Here is a 25,161-nt window from a genome sequence, read left to right on the forward strand (position 1 = left end):
CTCTCTCTCTCTCTCTCTCATTCTATCATTAAACTTGGCTGTCATTGAGCCAAATGAACTCTTTTGACCCTGATATGCATGGCACCGTGCATTTTAAATTATATAATGGCTTTGAAACCGCAACAGTACAGAGTTTTACCTGCATTTAAGAGAGGTGAGATATTGCCATCTAGTGTTGATGCTCTTTATAAATGGCTTCCCAGGAAAAGAAAACAGCCTCATATCTTGGTTATTGGAAAACAAGACAGTTTGTTGTGTAATATTCAGTTCTTTACCCAAAAAACATCCCAAGCAAACGACCCTTGTTCTAGCGGTCAGAGGAGACTGTGTTTTGGTTATAAATTATAGATGAGGTGCTTTGCAATTTGAGTACATCTTTTGTTTACCTCTTTGAATGCCTGATGAGGTTTCTGTACCCTTCATTTACAAATTATGCTAATTGTACGTCACATTTTGTCGGGTACGGCCCACTCTTGTTCAATGTGCCCTTTTGTTGACACCTGCTTTTCCTGTTTTCCAGTGCCTTTCAGGGAAACGCCTTCCTACACAAATCGCCGGCGCGTGACTGGAGGCGACACTCTGACATCATCACGCTCGTTGCCTCGATCCGCCTCTGACAACAATCTGAACAACGTGGCTGATGCCGGCCCCGCACACTCCCCCGTGCCGTCTCTGAGGAGCCTGCCCCCTTTGGCGCACTCCGGGATAGACGCGGCGGCCGACGGCAGCCTGCAGAGCACAGGCAGCTCACTCTCCTCACACTCCCGCTCGCCCTCCCTCCAGCGCGTCAGCGAGGAGCCCGGAACGCACGCAATACGCCGACACACGCCCCTCACGCACTCCCACAGCCGCGGACGCCTCAGGTAAGCATCGCACATCCACAGGTCCTGATTTGCACCTACGGATCTCCGCCCAAAGTTCTGCAGATTTCTCATTCGTAAAAATCGCACATCAATTGGGTGTTCGTTAATTAAATATTTTGGTTAATTTTATTATACACTCCAGTATCAATAGCATCAATAAAAATGCTGGGTTTAAAACAACCCAATTTGGGTCATTTTGACAACCCAAACATATTGGGCTGTTTTTTTTTTTTTTTACTCAACTATTGTTTAAAAATGTTTGTTTTACTGCTTAAGTTAAAATTAACTTAATAAAAGGCAGACTATGTAACTTTTTTCCAAAATTAATCAAATTTATATGAGTCGATTCTCACCATCAATTGTTCTTCCAAAACATGTTTTTGTCTTACCCTGAGTCACTATGGTAAGCCTGTTATAAGTAAGGGATAATGTGCATCCAGCCGGTTGTTATCGCAGAATAAACCCTGACAGGGTGATCAGGTCTTTATTGAAGCTTGTTTCCACCACAGAATAAAACATTTTAAAAGATAATTGCGACTTTTAGTCTCAGAGTTCGGACATTAACGAGTTATAAAGTCAAATTGCTTGATATAAAGTCGCAATTGTGTGTTATAAAGTCAGAATTGCGAGATATAAACTCACAATTCTGACTTCTTTTCTCAGAATTGTGAGATATAAACTAGCAATTGCAAATCCAATTCTGAGGACATTATAATACGCAATTATGACTTTATTTCTCGCAATTGCAAGTTCATATCTAACAATTCTGAGAAAAAAAAGTTAGAATTGCAAGATAAAAAGTCACAATTACCCTTTTTATTGTTTTATTCTGTGACGGAAACAAGCTTCCATAGGTCTTGCATCAGCCTAAAGGGGTTTATTCTGCAATAACAACCGGCTGGATGTACTACCGCTTATTACACGGCTACTTGCCACAGTAAATAATTAGACACGAAATATTGACACAAAATATTGAGCTTCCTCGAAGTCTTCTCATAAATGTCTGTCTAGTTTGAACTTGCCGCTTGCTAGCAACTGCTTTCTTCGTGGCATATAAATTGTGATATGTATCTCTCTAAGATTTCATGGTTTATCATGGTTCATGGTAAAGCATTATCTATTGTGAAGGGTTGTTTAATTACTAGTATGGCATGTCCATTAATGGGTATAGCTACAGTAACTTCTTCATCTAGTCATCTTGAGATCCTTTCCATCTAAGTGGGTTATATCTCTTAAGCTTAGTAGTGAGAGATTTTATGAGCAGTAGGATAATCATATTCATCCGCACAGTCACATAGAGCCGAAGCACAACCGAAACAACGTTCTTCTGCAAAATGCATGCAGTTTTTTTTTTTTAACCACTAGAGGGCCAAAAGTTACACCTTTAAAATCACTTTTACAATTGTCAACCCAAATTGGGTTTCATCAGCTTCCATATCCAGCAGTCACAACCCAGTATTTGGTTTGGAAAAATAACCCAGCATTTTTTTAGTGTAGTATCATCAATTTCCTCAATTTTTTTCCATCCCCCCAAAAAACTGCAGAAAAGTCTGCAGATTCTGCCTGGGCTTGGAATTATTAATTCCTCCATTAACAGCACTGCCAAATGATCAATGATTTAATTATAACTCTCAACATATCGGTCACACATCAGCCCCCGTAAGAGGGGTCAAACAATGACAAAGTGTGCATTGATAATTCTGTTTCTAATAGCTTCACTTCCAAAAGTACTGTGACGATCACATGGTTCATTGATGCACTTACAAATCGTTCCACGGTATTTTGGACATGTAAAAAAGCTCCATGGTATTTTGTAAATATTTCAAAGTACCATATTACTTCAAATCTGTCAAATCACTTCAAAGTACATTTCTGTAAAAGTGGTAACAAATGGTAATACAATGGTACTGAAATTCATGTTGAATGGCATTTACATGGTACTGCATGGTATTAGCATGGTACATGGTATTGGTATTGTGGTACATGAACATGTTTCAGGGTAGTGCATCTTGTTCTTGGAAGTACCATGGTATACTTCAAAGTACCTTAGTATTACCATTAGTGTACCATGAAACCAGTTATTTTTTGTAAGGGTAATTCTGTGCTGCTGTTATATACAGTTATATTCAAATACTGTGGTACATAAATGGTACTGTAAGGTACTTCAAGGAATTCCTTAGTATTATGATTAAATCAGTTGTTTTCTTTGTAGATTTTATGGTGTTTTTTGAAAGAGGTCATGTATATAGTTTTGATACTGTTGTTGTTAAAATGCATACCAAGTGTTTTGAGTTATCATATACACTTTTATTCATGACCACTGAGACCTGTATTGAATGAAGTCACTCAGATTTCTCTGATCGCTCGCCTCCATCTAAAACACTAACACTGTTGTAATCTATCACATCCACGCTTGATCGACATTTGCTCCTTTTAAATCGTGCTATTCAAATGTTTAATATATATTCAGATTAGACTCTCTTCTCCTGCAGAGCTGCAGGACATTACTGGAATTGACTGTGTTTTGGGACTCCAAAAGGCCTTATTGAATTTCCCAGAAATATTGCTTTAAATCTCATATTGTGTATTTATTGCAGGAAGATGACTGACAGGTTTTTAGAGACCGTGAGACATAGCACTTTATAATTGTGTCGCTTCCAAATGGATGAAGAAAACGTTAAACTTACACAGATTAATTTGAAATTCAAACTCCTAGTGTTGCGTCTAATGTAAATAAGAAGTACTTTGAATTATTCCAAGGGGTAGTGGGTAGTGGGTGTTTGGTGGTTGTGTTGTAGCGCTAATCAGCACAAATCTGACACTGGAGAGACAGCAAAGGCTGTTTATCACCTTTTAGAGCAGGTGTAATATTTCTACTGTCTGAAACACTCATCTGAAATGTGCTAAATCACAGCTATTATGCCACACAAAACAGTGTGACGTGCACGAGAGACCAGACTCACAATTGATTCCGATTGACTTTGACATTAGCATTTTGCTAACCTAACATTATACTCATTATATGGAAATGGTACTGAAATAAACCAAACAATATATTGACTTGTAAAGCCACTTTTTGTCTATTCAAATCTTTTGTCTGCAAAAATAATCTGAAGTTTTTGAATTATCTGGAGACATTTCTCAGGAAGTATATTATTAATAATATATTATTATTATTATTAATTCAATGGGATTAATGCAGTTAATCAGCAAACCATGTAGTAAATTTGAATAGATGACGAATTGTATAAAAATATAATTACAGTACCATTCAAAAGTTTAGGGTATGTCAAAATTTATTTATTTTTATTTATTTATTTTTTTGAGAGAGAGAACTCTCTTATGTTTATGAAGGCTGAATTTAAAATGATAGTTCACCCAAAACTGAAAATTCTATCATCATTTACTCACCCTCAAGTTGTTCCAAACCTGTATATATTTCTGTCTTCTGCTGAACACAAAAGAAGATATTTTAAAGAATATGGGTAACCAAACAGTTGATACTATGGAAAAAATACTATGGAAGTCAATAGGGCCCATGAACTGTTTTTTTTTTTTTTTTTGGGGGGGGGGGGGGGGGGGGGTCGTTTTAATAATATAAAAGTTAAATTATGAATGACTTTACCTTCACTTTGAATTAATTTATATATGTCCTTGCTGAAAAAAAGAGGATCTAACTAACCCCAAACTTTTGAACAGTAGTGTTTTATATTTATAGATCCTCTCAACTCTCCATCTGGTACGGATTATAAACCTCAATGCATTCTGGGATTTGCCTATCCACAAAGGATATATACCTTTCTCTTTGCATTTTGGCAAAACTCTGAAGCAGCAACATCACATGCCTGTGATGTCTTAAAATGCTGTCTAGATTGGGAGACTAGGTTTTGGAATAGTATTTAACCATGTTTCAAACTTGTTTGTTATTGCACGGGATACATTTTGCCGTTTTGTAGGTTAGAAAAGTGATGGCCTCTTTCTGAAGTTATTCTTTTGTGCTAAGAACTTCAGAATACTGTTTGGCTTTGTGTGCTATTTTGGACCACAGGACTCTAATTTTACCGGCAGGTGTGATGTACTTCTGCTAATGAACAACACTTTAGGGCTCACTCTCTTTCTTTGTGTGGTCCTGAGGGGCGTTTGCTGTGTTCTGTCCTAGTTGTCCATCTGTCAGTATTTCCTGACATCCTGGCCTGCTAATATTCAGAACCACCGGCACCAGTGTGTGTGGTTTGTGTGTTTGTTTAATACACAGATTGTGATGATACATACAGGAATTAAGCCAAAGCGTCTGTCCTTGGTGTCCGGTTTTCTATAAAAGTCTCTCTGGTCATTGCCCTTTGTCTAGCTGTGTCCACCTGTCTCTCCCTGAGGTGACCGTGGTAACCAGGAGAGTGTGTAATTAGTGCTGTAGCGGTGCGCTCAGTACTGGCCGCCCACTTCCGATTCAGGGTCAGATTCTAGGCCATGACACGTTGTTCTAAACATTGTCAAAGTGGATTTAGAGATCACAGGTCTCTGGGTGCACAGATGGCAACAACACAGAGGAAACAAAGGTCAGAGGTCAAGTGCATATGTTATTGGTTTACAGTGTATGATATTGAGTTAACTTTGGTTCTTGCAATGAATCCTTAAGTTATAAAAAGAAAAAAAATCTGATGAAGCTTCAGATAGAGATGATGGTGTCACTGAATAAATCCCAAACAGTTCGTCTGTGCTTGTCAAATAAACCATCAAGTTGTTAATTTTTTATGAGATGAGATAGTACAATGATGAATTGGATATAATCGTATATTTATATTAAATATGTACAATAAGAAATTTTGTGTGGCAGTGTCTCATGTTCTTTAAATATCACTGGGAAAAATATATTTGTTCTTGTTTTAAACTAACTTTTCAGAAAGTAATACTTTAGATTTTAGTTCATTCTGCTTCTAAAGTAAATTTATTGTGATTTAAGAATGTTTAAATTTTTGTACTGGGAAAAAAGGCAAAAACGTGTAGCATACATTTCTTTAGATATATTATTGTGCATGCAGCTTTGCAGCCAAGCGAGCTGAAACCAAACACTACATCAGTGGTCGTTTTTAAAATTGCTAGCCATTGACTCCTGTATTCAGTCACCAGAATGCTAATTTATGGGATTCATTCCCAAATTTAAATGCTGTTGTCAATCCCAAAACTTTGCCCTTTAACCAAGTTATATAATATACAATACATCACCTTGATGAAGTCTGTCACAGACAGAGTGTTCAGAAATAATGGACAGTCTGGGAGATTGTTCTTTATGATGTTTTCCACATAACTCAATTTTGCTTAGCTGTTTAAATTGGAATATTGGGACCTGACGACAACCATGTTGTTCTTGGTTGGTTGCTGGTTAAGCTTTTTTATCCAAGTAATGAAAAGATAACTCATTAAAAGGCTAAATATCTGTTGCAGTGTTCCTAATGAATAATGCACAGTGAAAACTAAGTGTAAGTTTACTTTTCTGTGAAAATATGATTATAATATCGTTCAAGTGGGCTGGTCTGACTGTAAGCTGCCGAAAGCTCATCACTCATCATTAATTTGTCTCTTTTACCACCAGCAAAGAGGCTAAAACTTAGACCTTACCTCATTTCTGCTGTTTCATTACTTTCCCGATTTATGAGCTCCGTTTAGAGAGGAAAAAGAGAGATGGAAGGAGAATTGAGTGATTTATTGATGGCAAAAGGGAATCCATTTTGTTTGTGCAAGGCAGGTAAATGAGGTGTCACTCTGAAAGAGCACTCTCTCAGTCTGGAGCTTTCCGTGATGGATTCCACCCTCAGGACATCCAGACCTGCCACTCCCTCGACACTCACCCGTAGACGGAAGTGCTGGGATTGGGGGAGTGAGTCTGCTGATTTCCTATTGGCTGCTGAGAGATTTAAGAGGTGGCGCTGAGTTCAATATCATCTTCAGCGTTCCTTTGTTTGATTTTCCCGCCACTCCTTTGTTACCATGGTCACGTCATTATGAGTTTGTTTGTTTCAGCTGTGTATCATTGTGTCAGTACTTAAGTTCCTCCTTTTCTTCTGTTTGTGGTCCGGTCACTTTTACATTTAGTGTGTGTTGCTCTACCTGTTTTGGATTCTTATTATTAAAACTTCTTGTTGGATCTCTCTTCTTCATCTTCGTCTGTTTGCCTGCAACCACCCGTGACAGATGACCGAACCACTAAGTGTAGGCCTATATGCAGCGGTTCGCTGCTGTGGCTCAAGAGAACTATGACTCTTTTTCTTACACCAAACAGTTTTGTCATCTTGCTATCCCCTCCCCCTTCGACGACGAGACCCTGAAGTCGTTGTTCTGGATCGGGGCCAACTACCACCACCCTATAGAGCTCCCAGACACCACCGGACTTGACTGGAGAGCGTCCTGCCCCGATCCAGAGCACAGCCAGACCCAAAGCTGGATTTACCACCTTTGACCACGGATAATTCGCGCGAGTCCCCCGCAGAGGTGGAGGGCCCACCCGCCACGACGAGTGAGCCAGGGCCCAAGAACAAGGGGACAGTGCTTACCATCGCCCCCGAAGAGGTACCCCAGAGTGAGTCTGATCCAGGGGTGTGAGCCCGCGATACCAGCAGCAGAGGGAATGGAAACAGAGGACTGACTGATAGACTTCAGTGTGGAGGTAGCGACTCCCACCCAGTACCTGATTCATCATCGCTGTTTAAAGACAGCACAGACAGAGAACTTTATAAACTGCAATTTTTCTGTTAAGCCTTCATCATCGCTGCTTCCAGTCAACATTAAGGACTATATGGACTGTGATTTATTCATTTCATCGACCTGCATGGACTGTGTCATTTTCACTGTGATCCTTTCAAGTTTCATGTTACCACCATCACCGCAAAGTTCAGCCAGTCCTCCAGCCCCGCTGCTGCCGGCCTGCTGTGACGTCGAGCTGCAGGTCGTGCAACTCCACCGGGTTCCCTCGTCCCACCACTTGGTCAGTCGTCACTCTAATTCCACCATGGACTTACGGGCCGTATTTTTTCTATTATATTTATATTCTATAAATATCTTTTTCTATCTAGACTTCTTTCTTTTGATTTTGGTTTGAAATAATGTAATTGCTTGACAGTTTTCATGTGATTCACCCAGGTCCTATTCTGATGGAACAATTGTCTTTCTCACTGCAAAATATTCTAAAGGAATAAAAAGGAAAAATAAAGGGAAAGAATGGAGAGAGAGAAAGAGGGAGAGAGAGGAGAAATAGGTAATTTCTTGTTGATAGTGATGTCTCCAAAATTGCTGGGAGGATAGGATGACCCAATAAACACAAACACACACACATTTATGCTCTGCCAGAGGAGAGGCTTCACAGAGACTCCATTACACTCAATTAACCCCTAAAAGGGGCAAGACAGACTGAGAGAGATTCCAGCAGAAGAACGGAAGAGATGAGACATAACTCATTTCATTCTTTCATCTTAGTCTGTCCACAGAGACCATTTTACGATTGTGCACTTATGCAAATAAACTGAAAAAAAAAACTGTTTGCAAGATAATGACTGATTCTGAAGCCTTATTCTGTTATTACAAAGCATATGAATCTCTCCACTGAGGCTGGTCTGGTTGGTCTCAACATTTTTTGAAGGGTCATTCCTTCCAGATAATGTCTTCTTGGCTATATTCCTATTGTCAATTGAAGATGGAAGATTTCTTTAGCTGACATTTTTTAAAGAAAAGTGTAGTTTGATAGCAGCACAGTAAAGCTGAATGAAGTTACGTTGAATCTATTTTTGTGATGGACAAGGCTCTTTTTTGTAAAATTACCAGAATGTCTTTACTGGTAAATGCACAAAGATGTTGTTCACACAAGCAATGGCGTTCTGGCTTTTACCGTTAAGAGATCATTGACTCAGCAGCACCAAAATACCAGTAAATTATGTGATGTCAGTCAGTTGTCTTCATTCGTTGTGTTCAATTTAACAAAATATTTTGACTTCTGTGGGACAGGCGTGAGGGGATTATCACACAGAACGTATTTTTACTCTTAAAAAATACAAGACTTGAATGATAGTATCCAACTGCTGAGCCACAGCACTAATAAATGAAAAAGAAGGCAAGGTCTTGAACATTTTATATTATTTCTATTATTTTTAATTAAACTTCTCACATCAACGCATTCTGACCTCGTACGTGCTCATACCATAATTATCATAATCTTAATTCTTTGTTCACACACAGAATTGGTACTGGTACACACATACTGGTAATGTTTTGCTAATGTTACAACTTCTCAATTATTATTATTTTTTTAAGTCCTGTTCACACATGATCTCTTAACGGTAATTTTCCAGCAAATACGGTATGTGTGAAAGGTGTTAATGACATACAAAATTATTCTAAATATTAAATACAATAGTATATAATAACACTGAAATATAGATATATAATGGAAGGTGCTCAGGGGCTATAGTCGACACTTGACTGTGCTCAGGGCCTTCTCTCACTGGAACGGACATGGAAACTTCTCTCACTAGAAAAGACTCAGGAACTTCTCTCACTGGAACGGATTCGGGAAATTCTCTCACTGGGACGAGCTCTGAGATTTCTCTCACTGGAAAGGACTCAGGAATCTCTCTCACTGGAACAGACTCAGGAACTTCTCTCACTGGAACGGATTTGGGAACTTCTCTCACTGCGACGAACTCTGAGATTTCTCTCACTGGAAAGGACTCAGGAATCTCTCTCACTGGAATGGACTCTGAAAAAAAAAAAAATACTTTGAGATGACTGTCCAGCAGGAAATTACATTTATCATCAAGCTTCAATTTCTGCACCGAAGGCATCCCCATCTTTGCCAAAATGGCTTTATGCTTTAAAGAATTCATGATGTCCTTCATACAGTCAAGATTTCCACTTCCTGCAACAGCAAAGCACCCCCATAACATGACTGGACCACCTCCATGTTTGACCATGGAGATGGAGTTTTTCTGCTCATAATCAAGATGTTGGGTCTGGGAACTCACCATTGGCAGGGCTCAATCCGAGGGCAGGGATAAACGGTTGTCTTTCAAATTCCCTCTGCACGCAATAATATAGCGCTACAACCAACCAGAGCATTTTCCCACCAGTGGAGCTAGTTGATGGATTAAACTTTTGCTGTATCTGGTCGGCAAAACTACGAACACATCTTCCTTTTTTAAGAATGACTTAAGTGCCATTCTTTGTTCTTTTCTCAAAGAAAAGCTTAACTCCAAGTCCTCCAGAGTCGCGGCCAAAGCCGATTCGAAAGGCTGTTCGCCAGCTCCAGCGCCATTCTTTTTTTTCAAGTAGCAGGGAACCGTCGCAATGTTAAGCCCGCCCGCCGACTCTATACACGATGTGATTGGCCTGACTAGAGTTTGGTTTTTCCAGCTCGAAAGCCAACGGAGAGTTGCTAGACCACCCTGGCTGCAGTGCAAAATAAAATTTGCTGCCGCTAGGGTGCATCTAGATTTCTAGGCTAAAGCTTTGCCTTTTTTGCACCAGATATATCAACGATCCATGGGTCCAACAAGTTCCAGTTTGGTCTCACCATTCTTCAAGAACTCCATAGGTCTATCCAAATGAATGTAAGCATGTTCAAGTCAGCTTGTTAAGAGCTCTTTTGACTTGGCCTACTCAACTTTAGCACGTGCAGCGGCTAAATGTATGTGTGTAACAGTGTAACAGCACAAGTTATAAGTTTGTTTGTTATCCAAAGGCTTAATTGTATTTTAACACAGTTCTATATTTAGTTCAATTCGGTTTTTATATTTATTTATTTTGAGCTTTTATTTGTTTTTATTTAAGTTTAACTCTTAATCTTAGTTTTTTTTTTTTTTTACAGATTTAGCTAACAATAACAACAGTGTGAGCCAGTCTGGCATATATTTTACTTCAGATCAGAGGGTGTGTTTCATTATGTACATCCCATGGGGAAAGTAGAGATGATATCACACATACGGCGTGAGTTTGTGGATTAGTTGTTCACAGCATGATGACAGCATGGGGACTTAGTCTGTGACTTCGGATCAAGCATCAGTCCTTTCTCTCAGGCTGCTATTACCTAAAGAGAGAGAAGGAACTGTGAGAGATTGTGGAAAAGACGCCTCTGATTCATTGTTGACACTGGCACCTGGCGAATCAAGACAGTTGCTTTCAATTTATCTCTCCATGATGGCAGTTGCCAGGGTTACTGAAGTATAGTTGGCGTCCAAGGAGGCAGCCGAGAGGATGCTCGGGAGAGGTATAGAACCAATATATCACTTTGTCACACCCTTTAACAGGACACTGTATGCCTGAGGGGTTTAGTGTGGTCAATCAGCTGAAGGTTGTTGTTCTGTGTGAGAGTGTGTGGGGTTCTGGAGGTTACACATGTCTATATGTGTGAGTTAATACCTAAAGGTGTGTGTCAGGGTGTGTGTCATTAAGTCTGAATGAGGTCAGTGCTTCTCTACTGAGAAACACATGTTAGAGGTTATGAGCACATTCAAGCCGGGGTAGTTAAAATGATGCAGCCGTGTTTCAAAATCTGGGAAATTCCTACCTAGACAGCACGAATGTTCAGATCAAACAATTAGAGGCATTTAAATATTTCAATAAACATTTTTAGGCATCATAGCTGGATTCAAATCGAAACTTCAAATTTTACAAATCAGTTTGTGTTTCAGCATTTGAATCGAACATCTTCAAATCAATACGCATTTGCATTTTAGACATTATAGGAATGTGCTTAAGAAATATAAATGCGTTCACAAATGATTTTATATAAGTGAAGTATCTATCCTGACAGCATCTTTGAAGGATCACGGGTAGATTCAAATGTTAAAATTGAGCATGTTTAGACATCAAATACATGCATTCATATTCAATGCTTTTGATTCAGACATTTAAATTAAACATTTTTGGCCATCATAGGAATATTTTAATGTTTTTGTCAAACTATTTTAGCAATCATAGATTCATCTGAATGTTTGAATCTAAAACATTTAAACATTACATGTGAGTTAAAATTGTCAAATTTAATGTTTGAATCAACTGTTTTTATATATCATAAGTGTTATCAAATAGCGTGCTTTTAAACCAAACCTTAAAGTGAAGTGACGTTTAGCCAAGTATGGTGCCCCATACTCTGAATTTGTGCTTTGCATTTCACCCATCCAAGTGCACACATACAGTAGTGAGTTTGAAAACACACACACACACACACCCTGAACACACTCCCGGGGCAGTGGGCAGCCATTTTTGCTGCGGCGTCCAGGGAGCGATTGGGGGTTAGGTGCCTTGCTCAAGGGCACCTCAGTTGTGGGTAATGAGAGTGGAAGAGAGCGCTGTTCATTCACTACCCCCACCTACTTTCCTGCCATTACTGAGACTCGAACTTGTAACCTTTGTGTTACAAGTCCGACGCTCTAACCATTAGGCCCCATAATGCTTACGTAACCGGTCCTACTCTACCCGCTCAGAGGCAGATGCACTAACAAGGGCGCTTTAAACTACTTTACAATTAGGGATGCCCCAATCTAGTTTTTTGTTCCCTCAATCCGATCAGGACAGTAGACGGAATTGTCACTTGCCAGATCAGGCCAGTGCAGCATCGTCACAAAAGTTTATCATTTGCACGTGTTTATACGTCTTGTCAGTTTAAACATGCAAGTGATTTTTAACCATTCAGTCCACGTGTACTGAATTGAGTTCTCATTCTCGTCTTCTTGCACTTGAAAGTAAAAATACACACAACAAAAGTATGTAAAAATGCCCATCTTGTTGAGCACGTAAACACTGTTGGTTGTTTTACTGAATGTAAACAGATGAGAAAGAAATCACATGTGAAACAGTATATTGGATCTGTGCATTTGGTCTTAGTGACAGCAGCCTAATATACCTGCCGCTTTGTCATTAATGCTAATCAAACAACAAAAGACTTGATCTTGGCTGTACAACTTTTGGAGCTTTAACAAGGATTAATCTATATTTATTCTATACATCGAAGAACATGCAGTATTATTTTTACATTATTTCTGTACCTGAAAACTAATCTGAGACTTATTTGAGCTGTATTTTTTTAGCTATTTTTTATTTATTTGAGCTATTTCTTGTGATTTGTTGATTTGTTCTTATTTTATTACTGAAGTATAACTTGTCTTCAATATTTTTAACTTTATATTAGTTAAACTAGTAGTTTTTGCTGTGCTATCTAAATTAAAATCAATCAATAATTGTGAAATTTCAATGTATGTAATTTTTGATGGCTTATATATTAGAATATAATGAACAAAACAAAAGATTACAACAACTTTTTATTTCTTTTATTTATTCATTCGTTGGCCTATTCAAGGCAGATAAAAATAAACAGCAAATAAACGACTTTCGAGTGATTTGTTACAACAGACCTCTTTGGTTCTTGCGTGATGCACGCACATTTGAGCTTCTTCTTGTCCTTTTAATGGCAGTTGGCAGACTTGAACGCCACCTACTGCACCACACATGCGTGACAACTGATGAAAAATAAAGGCTCGGGCTTAGCCTAGCCAATACGGATCAGTAAAAATAAATGCTTAATTGGTCCAGATACTGATCCTTGAGATTGGCTCGGGACACCCTTAATTGAAATACCTTACTCTAAATTAGTTAATGCATTAATCTTTGTTAACATTAGTTAATAAAATTACAACTGTTTACTGTTTGTTCATGTTAGCTCAGGTATTTTAAATAATATTAACAGATTGTATTAACAACTTGTATTAATGTAGTAGTACATTTTGGAAGAAAAAAAAAAATTACATTAAAAGATGATGATTAGTTCATAGCATGATGACGGAATGGGGACTTAGTCTGTGTGTGACTTCGGATCAAGCCATCAGTCCTTATTACCTTAAGAGAAAGAAAAGAACTGTGAAAAGAAGCCTCTGATTCATTGTTGACACTGGCACCTGGCGAATCAAGATAGTTGCTTTCAATTTATCTCTCCATGACGGCAGTCGCCAAGGTTATCATACACTTGTTCAAATCTTGTAAAACTTTCTTGTGCATCAAACACACATTCAAATCGAATGTTTGGACTGTCTAGGTAGGAACCTCACTAGGGTATGAGTTTTGAAACGCAGCATATGTCTTTGTGGCTTCACACAGCGTGTGAAACTTCCTCATGCATTCGAGTCTGAGATCAGACAGAGAGCGGGAGTGTGACGTTTATGTCATCTACAGGCTGACGTTCCTCAGGCTCCACTGCACTGCTTCAAATCTATCGTCTTACAAATGTCCTAAATAAAAAGTACACTTGTCCGAAGCTGTGTATGTCTGTTTTATGATGATTGATGTGTGTGAAATATGGTATTACTGCAAAGCCGGCCAATGATTTTCAGCGCTGTTTATTACAGCCTTGTGGCGGCTCTGACTGATCAATACTGAATCTGAGGAAACCGTGACGACAGGACTACATACCTCTCTGTCTCTCATCCATTCACTTCTTACAGCCTCTGTCCATCATTTCTTCTGTTACTTTCTCTTTCCCACTCTTCTTTCCTTTACAACCCTTTCCTTTTCCTCTTTCAGTTCCTTATCATATCTCCGCCCTTAAATTCCTCTTTTTCTTGTTACTCTGCATTTACATGCTGCAGTCACTCTAGCCCCGTACCGCTGCAGTAATTGGAAAGCCGTCACTGAGCTCAATGTTTGGAGCAAGGGATACATGGAGAGAGAGAGAGAGAGAGAGATGGAAAGAGTATGTGAAGGTGCATGTGTGTTCAGACTGACTGGTTTTGACAGTAAAGGCAAAGGTTCAAGAATTTCTTTGCTCATGCTGGAAGATATCAGCTATTTTTTTAGAATCAAAACAGTGTGGACAATTCATTAAACAGTTGCATCAGTTTTTGCATGTAAGAATTTTAGAATATAAACCTGCATTCACTAATTGCCTGCAATTCAGTTTGACTATACTCCACTCAGTGTGCGTGCGTGTGTGTGTGTGTAAATACATATAAATATCCATAGATGTATACACACAATTAATCACTACATAAATTGGCAAGATAAAGGAAACATTTGAAAAAGTTATTTTCAATCAAACATTTATGGAGATTTCATTCAGCACATTTTTGGCATTTTTGTGCCAGTTATCTCATTTGCATAACACCTTTAGTTAATCAGGTGCTAAAACAGCACATATAAACAACGAAATCAGCAGGTGTGATTCATTCTTAGTGGATTCACCCCATAACATTTGAGCAGAATACCAGTAGAGGGGAACTTAACATCCTTAGGACACATAAACCTGTTAAAGCCCATTAAATGTTGTTCCTGATTGTTTTTCTGTAATGAATGTGAATTCTTGTTTTGTTCCTCAATGGACTGAAAATGGGAATTGTGGGATGTTGCCATTTTTGCTGCTGCGTGTGTGTGTGTGTGTGTGTCCAATGAATATGTGTGTGGAATGAATGGGTGAACGACTTGAGATGAATGAGAGAGACAGGGCTACAGCCACTCTTCCTGCAGCTGCATTAACATTCAGAAGCTGTCTTGCTGACAGAGAGAGAGGGAGACGGGGAGGGCAGAGAGACAGGGGAGGGGAGGGGAGGACTTGGAGGGCAGAGAGAGAGAGAGAGAGAGGGTTAGGAGGGGCTGTTGATTACAGCACTAGGAGAATGTGTGTATGTGTGTGTGTTTGTGCTGTTTTAGAGGGGTGAGGTGAGTCGTGCTCAACCCCCCCACACACTAATCAATCCGGACCCCTGGCGCCCGCGAGTTGTCGTCGGCGACCGTCCGCGTACGGATAGAATGTTCAGGGCGAGTGCGCGCCAGCCCAGCCACGGGGAAACGGCGCAGCCTCGTCACAGCGTGTGTGCGAGTGTGTGTGCGAGAGCCACGGGGAGTGAACATGCCCCACTCGCGGCGAGTGCAGCCCGAGCGCTCGGCGCCGTTCGCGACAGGCAGCCGTTAACGGGAGCGAGGGGGAGGGCGGGGAGCGCTCAGAGGGAGGAGAGGAGAGGAGAGGTGGAAGAAAGGAGGAGAGAGGAGCAGAGGAGGAGAGAGTGATAGGAAGAGAGGGAGTGAGCCGCTCGCACCTGACGGCCCTGGCCGGTTCGGGAATATCGAGCAGGAGACCCACGCGCGCACGCACTCACGCTGCCGCCTTCTCACGGGACCATGTCGGTGACCACCGGATTTGGCTACCAGTTGCCGGGCATCACCACGGTAACCTATGTTTTTGTTTACAGCCCGGGGACGGTCCAGCGGGACCCCAGCCCTCCTCCCGCGGGGCCCTCGCACACACTCTCAGGAGCCCGGGGCCCCAAACGGAAACTCTACAGCGCCGTGCCGGGGCGCACCTTCATCGTGGTCAAACCGTACTCGCCGCAGGGAGAGGGAGAGATCCAGCTGAACCGCGGAGAGAGGGTCAAAGGTGAGTGCCCTTTCCCTGCTTATCGCTTTGCATCTGACAGCTGTCAATCATCTGGAAAGAGGCGGGGTTTGGCCGAGTGAGCTCTGTGATGCAAAAATTAATTAGAAGCAGAGGTTCATTGTTTGTGCATTGCAATGTGTCTCTCATGATTTTTAAGTTGATTTGTTTGCTCTTTATCAGGCTCTACAGGAACTCAAAAATCACGAGACACATTGCAAAGCACAAATGTGTGTGTGTGTGTATATATATATATATATACATATATATATACATATATATATATATTCAAATTTTCCCTGTGTTCACACTGTACATATTACTGTACATATGATGTATTTATAATTGTGTGAGTGAGTGAGTATAAATAAATATATGTATATTTAAATATATTTTTATTTTAAATAAATATAAATACATACATATTGAATTATATAGATCATTATTAGTCATAGTCATTATTTCCTAAGTACTACAAATATAATTAATACATTTACATTAAAAATATATTTTTGCATAAAAATGTTTTACAAAGTGTACTTTACAAAGTGTAAATTGGAATACAGTGCAAATAGGTACATTATACACAATAATGCAGCCTGCATTATTGTGTATAATGTACCTATTTGCACTGTATTCCAATGCACTGTGAAACCCAGTATGCTTGTATATAATCTTTAGTATACAGAAAAATATTGTCATTACTATAGCCAGAAAGTAATTTAGGATAGCCTGTAGAACTACATCTGCTGAGTGAGTTCTGAACAGGACTGTAGTTGTCTGTTTTAGTGAGATGCACGTCTTTAACATGTCATATGCACTGGTATGTCTCAGAACAGGGTGACGAAGGGTTGCTGTCTGTCAAACACTGCTCTCTGGAGACCGTCTTTCTCATCACACACACACACGCAGACACACACTTGCTCAGCTGTAAGGGCCGTGCTCACTTGCTTACCTTTTCTAAGTAGTGAATCTTGATCCGGAGGAGATTCAACTCAGAATCAAGTCAGACAATATTCATGTATTTGTGCTGTGTACATGTGATGTTAGTAAAAGTTGTGGATGTAAATCATACTCACTGTTGAGCGTCTAAATGAATACTGCTCTGGTTTGTGTGTGTGTGTGTGTGTGTGTGTGTGTGTGTGTGTGTGTGTGTGTGTGTGTGTGTGTGTGTCCATGGCTCAGGTTCATGGCTTATGTGTTGTTCTGTTCTTGTCTCCATTCATGCTTCAAACCAGACTACCACTCAAACGCATTGGAAGGTAAAGAACTCTGCATCCATCCCACTGCCCTCCAGTGTGTATGAGTGTGTGTGTCCAATGCACAGCCCTCTACAGTGGTGTTTTTATCCTTCAGTAACTCCTTCTTTCCACTCTGCCCTACCTGCATGCCTACCTGTGCTCACACATCTATAACTGAACACACACACACGGCGATGCTAGTCAGTTTCCTTCCTCCCTCTTTAAACTGTATGGAAACTATTACACACATTCTGATTTCAGACACATTTGATGCTTAAAGCATTTTAATAGATTATAATTTCCTCAATTTGCATTCAGAGAATTATATAAGTGCTCTGAGATTGCTCCTGTGTAGCTCTTAGTGGAGCTTAATATTAACTTTGTCTCAGATTTTTCTACAAAAATTATTATGGAAGATTACAAATAGACATACACAAGATTAATATTTGCGTGCAGTATGAGTAAGGCGTTATATATTAATGCATCTGCCAAAGCTTAGATCATGTGTTCTTGAAAGAATGTGAATGGAAGATGTCGCTAGAATTTTTGTTATTATTATTATTGCTCAAATGCTGCTTTTTTATTCTTGAGACATTAGCTTTGTCTCAGATGTTTCTCCTAAAATGGTTAAAAAATACATTAAGGAGAGATACATTAAGATATACATGAGGCGGACATCTGCATACAATATACTGTAAGTTATATATAAGAATTTGAATTGTATGATTTTATTTTGAATAAGAGTTTTTTTGCAGCTCCATTTAAATTGTAGATAGATAGATAGATAGATAGATAGATAGATAGATAGATAGATAGATAGATAGATAGATAGATAGATAGATAGATAGATAGATAGATAGATAGATAGATAGATAGATAGATAGATAGATAGATAGATAGATAGATATTGCTCTCATTGAGGGGTCATTGCTAGGGTATTTTTGAGACAAAGGTCTCAGTCTTCTCTCCATTTAATCTCATTGCTGCCTGAGAGAAGCTTCTGATATGTTTTAGAGATTTGTAATTTTGCTGTCCTATGGGTATCTTATATGTAATCCTTTAGTCCAGAACAGCTGCACGTACTCTGACTCACATTCCTGTGCTGGGCAGCAGGTGCATTAGTGCCCATGAAGTGCCAGAACGCCCATGCTGGTGAAGATGGAAGTGCCGTTATAATCGGCAACATGCTGCTTGTTCCAGCTCAGAAACTGCCAGGACAAACCATATGCTGGACACACGACACATCTCTTACGTAACGGCACCATATGTCAAAAACATTTCCATTTCCTGTGTGTGTGCCCTTTCTATTCTTGTAGCACCTCTGTAACCTTAAAGAGACCAAGCGAGCAACCAGCAGTCTCTCTTTAGCTCCCAGCTTCTGATATGTTCGCAGTGCCCATCTCACTGACGTTCATTAATATAGGAGTCACTGCTGGGAAAACAACATCTCATTTTAAGCCTCAGCAATGCTATCTATGCAAACAGCGGGTCTCATTTCTTAACTATTCAAGTTTGTACTTAAATGTATTCTAAATGTAGATACACTTAAAAATGAAAAAGGTTATTTATTGGCATTGATGGTTTCATGAAGAACTTTTCCATTCCACAAAAGGTTTTTTATAGTGGAAAAAAGGTTCTTTAGATTATTAAAATGTTCTTCACACTAAAGGCCAGTTTACACAGCAGCAACAAACGGCCACCAACACCAGTGACTGAATCACCATATCACAATGCATCACATTCTACGACACGACAAGCACTGATTTTACATGTTCAATCGGCGAAAACAAGTATAGACCAATGCCAACAGACAGCGTAAGGGTAGCACACTGATCCGACAAAATGCAGCAAACCTGTCTGTTGCCTTTGGTTGACGTCTGTCGATTTTAAAATTGTTTAAATATTTAAATGCAGTAGCTTTAAGAAGTTTAAGGTCGGTCAGATTATTAACTTCTAGGAGTCTATTATGGTCATCAAGGCTGCAAATAGGCAGAAAAAACACAGTACTTTTTTACAGGACCCTTTGGTGAATAGAAAGTTCAAAAACAGAATTTATTTGAAATCTTTTAACATTATAAATGTCTTTACTGATCAATGCATCCTTTCTGAATAAAAGTATTCTTTTTTTTTTTAAAAAAGAAAAAGAAAATATTACTGTCTCCAAATTGTGGGGTATACTTCTTAGTTAATATATATATATATATATATATATATATATATATATATATATATAATATTAATGGTGCACAAATGCATTTATATGGCTAACTGCACATTTTCCCTCATCTAGAATAATCCAGAGATTTTGTGTGAGAATATTTTCTGCGCACCAAGGTATGCAATTTGTATACGATTACCGGTGAATGAGACCCAATGGGAGTGTTCTGGTTTTGTGCCCCAATCACTTTATTTTACCTTTGGAGACTCTCACTCCCCGATAAAATCACGTTTGGGTGCACAACTGTCTACGAGACCTTGAGGACTGAATAAACCTTCTTGTGACTTCAGGTTGATAACCTTTAGCGTGCTCTTGTGGGAATGTTTTGATGGCACTGTGCCTCAGATGTGAAATGCATTTTGACTGTGGCTCCAGTTCATTGGAGCTTACTAACTTCAGCCTTGCTTTGAGGTCGCAGATGATAAACGGATGAGGGCTTGAAATCTATCCCCCTCACAGGGTTGAGATCTACTACTGTAAAAAAATATAATAGAGCGTTTTTAGGGCAGATTGAGGGTAATGTTACATCTCAATTTCGATGCGATTGATACATTTGGGACAGGACACAAAAATGGGTAACAGAAATGTTATTGGTATATTCTTTGATATATTTAACATTTTAGTATCAACTTTGTACCAGTATGTTTGATATTCCTATTTCTTAGCACTCCACAACTGTGACACTCAATCTGAGTACCAGTCTCTAATTAGAAAATCAACATAATCATAGACATCAAATTTTGATGAAGCACAAGCCAGGGATTTCCAAAATAAAGTCTTGAGGAGTAAAACTGACATTCACAATAAGCTGTTGTCTGTCAGCTTGTTCAAAGACACTTTTTCTAGCTCTCTTACAATGCTGTTAATCTGTATTTCCTTCACTCTTCGTCTCTGTCCTTACCTTGACTTTTTTCTCTTCTCTCTCATTCCATTTTCTGACAGAGGAGAATGTTTATGAGGAGATCACGCTCGGTAAACATGAAGCCCACTAATATCCACCTGTCCTTTCCTCTGTGCTGTTCATATCTCCCATATGATATTCAGTAGATACTGATAGTACAGTCATAGTTTCAGCATTGTGGGCCTACATACGCACACTTTGTCTTTTCCTAGTGCTCTGATGTATGTGTGTTGTCTCTCTCTGGCAGAGTCCATCAAAGAAAGTGAAGAGGAAGGTAAATTCATTAGTGTATAGCTCTGTGCGCTGCGTTGGTCCTGCTGGACTCTCTGTAGGCTGCTTTAGGTCAGACAGAACTAGTGTGAGACCACAGACCACCAATAGAATAAAGATCCCTATAGATCCAGTGCAGTAGGGTACTAGGGTTTAGCGGCGAAAAAGGATGGTATGATGGATGAGATTTGGTGTTTGTGTGTGTGTGTGTGTGCTCACATTTGACCATGATGTTGTGTAAGCATTGTAACTGTGTGTACATATGGTTATATGTAAAAAAAATCCATTTTTATGTCCATGGTGTTAAATCTTTTTATGTCCATGCTGTCAAAATCAGTTCATTTTTCCTTTTTTTTTTTCTTCTAAATGTCATCACCAGAATCTCCCTATGTAGAGCATGAAATTAAGGAGGAGGATGGCCGTGGTTATGTGGACGATAAAGGTAATCTTACCCATGTAGCTCAGCTATTCAGCTATACCTATTCTGTAAACTGTAGGTACAGAAGTACACTGTAGGTGTAGACTGAAATAGATTTGTGTCTGTTTTCATATCTGTGATAAGTCTTAATGTTTCTAATTCTCTAAATGCTGTCCTGCGTGATCTTGAATGCATTCCCTGCTCATTTCATTCCATTGACAACAAGGTAATATTAAAATGTACCCCTTTGCGCTCAATCAGAATGTCATCAGTGATTGAAATCAATTTGTCGGCACTCAAGAGAGCAAGCAGATAAACGCGGGCGCTGGTCTTACGGGTGTTGTTGTTTAACATTAGTGGGCGTTGATGCATGCAATAGTCTTAGAGTGTAACGGAAACGTGGCTGTCGCATGATGTCGTTAATATTCCACGAGCATTGTGAGTGTCCCACAGCCATTAATCATGTTTGTGAATGTCTAATCTGGCTGTTATTTGCAGCAATTCCATTTTCATGCCTGTCTTAAAGATTAATAAGTATAGGTGTACGAGACTAGAGCATGCTGGGAAAAAACATGAGCTCACATTGATAATCTACTCTGTGACAAAGTCATTGCTGGTCCAATCAACAATCATGTGACTGTAGAGCAGTTTGAGTAACTATGTCTTTACCTTAATGGGAGCACAACTGTTCTTTTTTTGAAAATGGCCTTTAAGGAAGGAACAAATAAAGGAGACTTTCTTGACACTGTGTCCTGAAATAGTATTTCAGTTTGAACCTGAAATAAGTTGATTTGCTTTCTTCTATAATTAGGTGCCTTAACATGCACCGTTTTTACTATGAAGGTTCCTCTTAAGGAAACTGATATTAGACCCACTTCAAAGGAACCATTACAACACTTCTGATTCTGTAGAACATAATTAATTAAATAATGAATGGCTACAACACTTATTTACGTATAATCAAACAGTAGAGGTTAGTGCTAGCAACACCGAAGTTATGGGTTCGCATGAACTGATAAAATGTGTTGAATGCAACAATGTAAATGTAAAATCATTAGACTTCAACGGGATATTCAAAGAGTGAAAAGTGGGACAGGACTTGATTTGTATCTGTTGGGAATAGATTGTATCACGATTGCTGAACACGACACGATTGTCTCTATATTACAGGTGAGGGGGAGAGATAAAAAAAATTTAAATCCCTGAGATAAACATTGTTCTTTATAGCATAATTCACTGATAAATCATGCACCTTATAACCATGTTCATAAATATTGATTTCATGTTGACTTTAATGATTGCCTTTACTCTGAGCATGTAAAAACCTTTATTTAAGCAAAAATGTAAATAAAAAAGCACATTTTATAGAAGGGTACCAGTGTTTGATTAGCTCCTCTAACATTTCATTGTATGTTTGTTCACCTCATTACAGATTTCCCATTGGCAAACAGTAAAACCGTAATTCTTTTAAAGTTAAAGAAATCAATTAACTTTAATTGTGCTTCTCCACCAGTTTTGAGGCGGTTTTACTGTGTGTCGGGTTTCCCCCGACAGAGCCCTATTACTTCTCAAAGGAACTTAATAGAATTGCTATTTGAAGAGGCCACTAGTTCCTAGTATTTGTTGAGAAGTTTGCGTTGCTGTTTTAAACATTTGTAAACAGCCACTTGTCCTAGCAGCCCGCGGTTTAGCTCTTTCTGTGCCAAGAGCTCTCTCGCTTTTTTATGGTCACTATGTTACTATGTTGAATGCAACTGGAGTTTTTTGGAAAACAAGAGCATCTGCTTGTCTCTTAGCAACAGGTGTCTGTGCTACAGTATGGTATGTGCGCTTGCCAAACGATGTGACATTTCACTGTTAAAGTTAAACACTCTGTGATGTAAAAATATTTGTGTTCGGTCAATCTCTGCCAAGTCGTATGGTGTAGACACAATGACCTAAATAAATATCCTCATATAGCACTTATGCTCTGGGTGGTGCATGTTCGACATGGTGTAATCGCCCTCAAATGTGCCAGAAATACATAATATTATTTCATATGCAACATATGCATAAAAATATGACCTAGTTCTGCATCTGAAAGCAGTCAGGAAACGATTCCTCCATCTGGAGAGTTGAAATGTGATTAAAAGTCTGTCTGCATAAATACAGATGTTTGTAATTTGGAATAGCCTTAATTTATGTTTTGAAGGGTCATAGAGAGCTAGTCTGTTGCAGATGAAGCTCAAATCAAGGATTTATGTTTGTCCGTGTGTGTTTTTTGTCGATGTTTTATGGCGTGTGACAGAGTAATGAATGGCGGTTTTGATGTAGGTTCGTATTGTCCCGTTGCAGATGCAGCCCATCTCATCAGCTCGCTTATGGCCATAAGAGGCTTTCTGCTGACTCATGGCTGTGTATCATAAGGTCTGTGCGTTTGTGCTGAGTCACTCAGACTTTTACTAAGGTGACAGATTAGAACATATGTTACTTTATGGTGTAGATATACTGAGTCTGAACATCTGCACTAACATACTCGCTCAAAGCTTTATGCTATCCAGCAATTGCCTGCAAATTTACAGCGTATTAGGACATCTTAAGATCCTGGATGGATGGATGGATGGATGGATGGATGGATGGATGGATGGATGGATGGATGGATGGATGGATGGATAGATAGATGCTTAAATAAAAGCATGCTTGATAAAACATGCTTAGTTTCGCCCATGGAAAGTGTTTTGTGTCAGACTAACAGATGACACATTCAAGCCTGATGGAGAATACAAAACATGCAGATACTAAGACTACTGCTTTCTGTGTGTGTACCCTTCTGGCAGTTTGAAAGACATCTTTAGCCTTCTGAGTCAATTAAATTGTAGATAAACAAGCAGCAAACAAAACAATAAAAAACATTCACACACATTTACCAATGCCAATAAAGATTGTTGTTTAGCTGATCTGTTTATTCATTTATTTCTGTTGTATGTAGAAAATAGTTGTACGTTAAGTATTTTTTATGTAGTACATAGTTTTATCCATCTGATTTTTGTTTGAGACACTTAGTAGCAAGTAAGCAATATATCTTTAAGTGCACCTGGTCTGCTTTGTACTTTAAACTGTGATTAAATTACATCTTGGAAATGTCCTCTTCCCATCTGTTCTTGGCCAAAATAAGCTTCTCTGTGAACTACATTTACTACTGAAAGTCAAAAGTCTGGCTTTGAAAGTTATTATAAGTGACTACATGGTAGTTATCTGTAATCATTTTAAATGTCAGTTTTTATATCTGAGAGACTGATTAGTACTGGTGTTTGTACCCATGTTGTGCCTTCTTACAGTGAGTTTACTGTAAGTTTCACTTACATCAGCTTGCGCTTGTTTATATGTGATATCTTTGATCCCAAGGTTAATGCACCACTCTGTGCAATTTGACTTTTCTGTCACAGCTGACCACCTGTGATCTCTATCTCTCACCTGACCTTGCCCCAAACTTTTGCCCCCCACAATCCACACCACCTGTCACACACACACACCTTGGTTAACACATAATAGCCTTCTGGTTGTGGCATTGTGAACATGCGCTCTTTCCTTCTCTCTTTACTCTGATTCACTCACACTTTGGTGTTTAATTAAAGGGTTCTAGTTAAAACCATCTTGTGACTTGTGAAGTCACATTGTAAAGAGGCCATATCTTGGAAAACAGGTTTTCCTCACTTTTCAGGAATAAAAGCATTCAACAGAAAGCAACAAAAACAGCTCATTCAGAAATGTTAAACTATTTAAAGTTTATAATTGAAAGAAAGTTTTATTTTATACTGTATTATTCATTATATAGGCTACAGTTTTGTTTATTTTATTTTTGTGGGTAACG

The 25,161-nt window shown here is 39.0% G+C and overlaps 1 protein-coding gene across 2 annotated transcripts in view; it reads left to right on the forward strand.

Annotated features, from left to right (window-relative positions):
• Positions 1-25,161, forward strand: part of shank3a (SH3 and multiple ankyrin repeat domains 3a) — a 268,933-nt gene that overhangs the window by 164,174 nt on the left and 79,598 nt on the right. For both annotated transcript variants that reach the window (XM_079874288.1, XM_079874289.1), the window contains 3 exons: positions 521-863; positions 16,082-16,266; positions 17,502-17,525. In XM_079874288.1, the coding sequence (XP_079730414.1) occupies positions 521-863; positions 16,082-16,266; positions 17,502-17,525 (552 nt within the window). The remainder of the gene's footprint in view (positions 1-520; positions 864-16,081; positions 16,267-17,501; positions 17,526-25,161) is intronic.

Source organism: Squalius cephalus (genome assembly GCF_949319135.1).
Source record: "Squalius cephalus genome assembly, chromosome: 6".
Lineage (NCBI taxonomy): Eukaryota > Metazoa > Chordata > Actinopteri > Cypriniformes > Leuciscidae > Squalius > Squalius cephalus.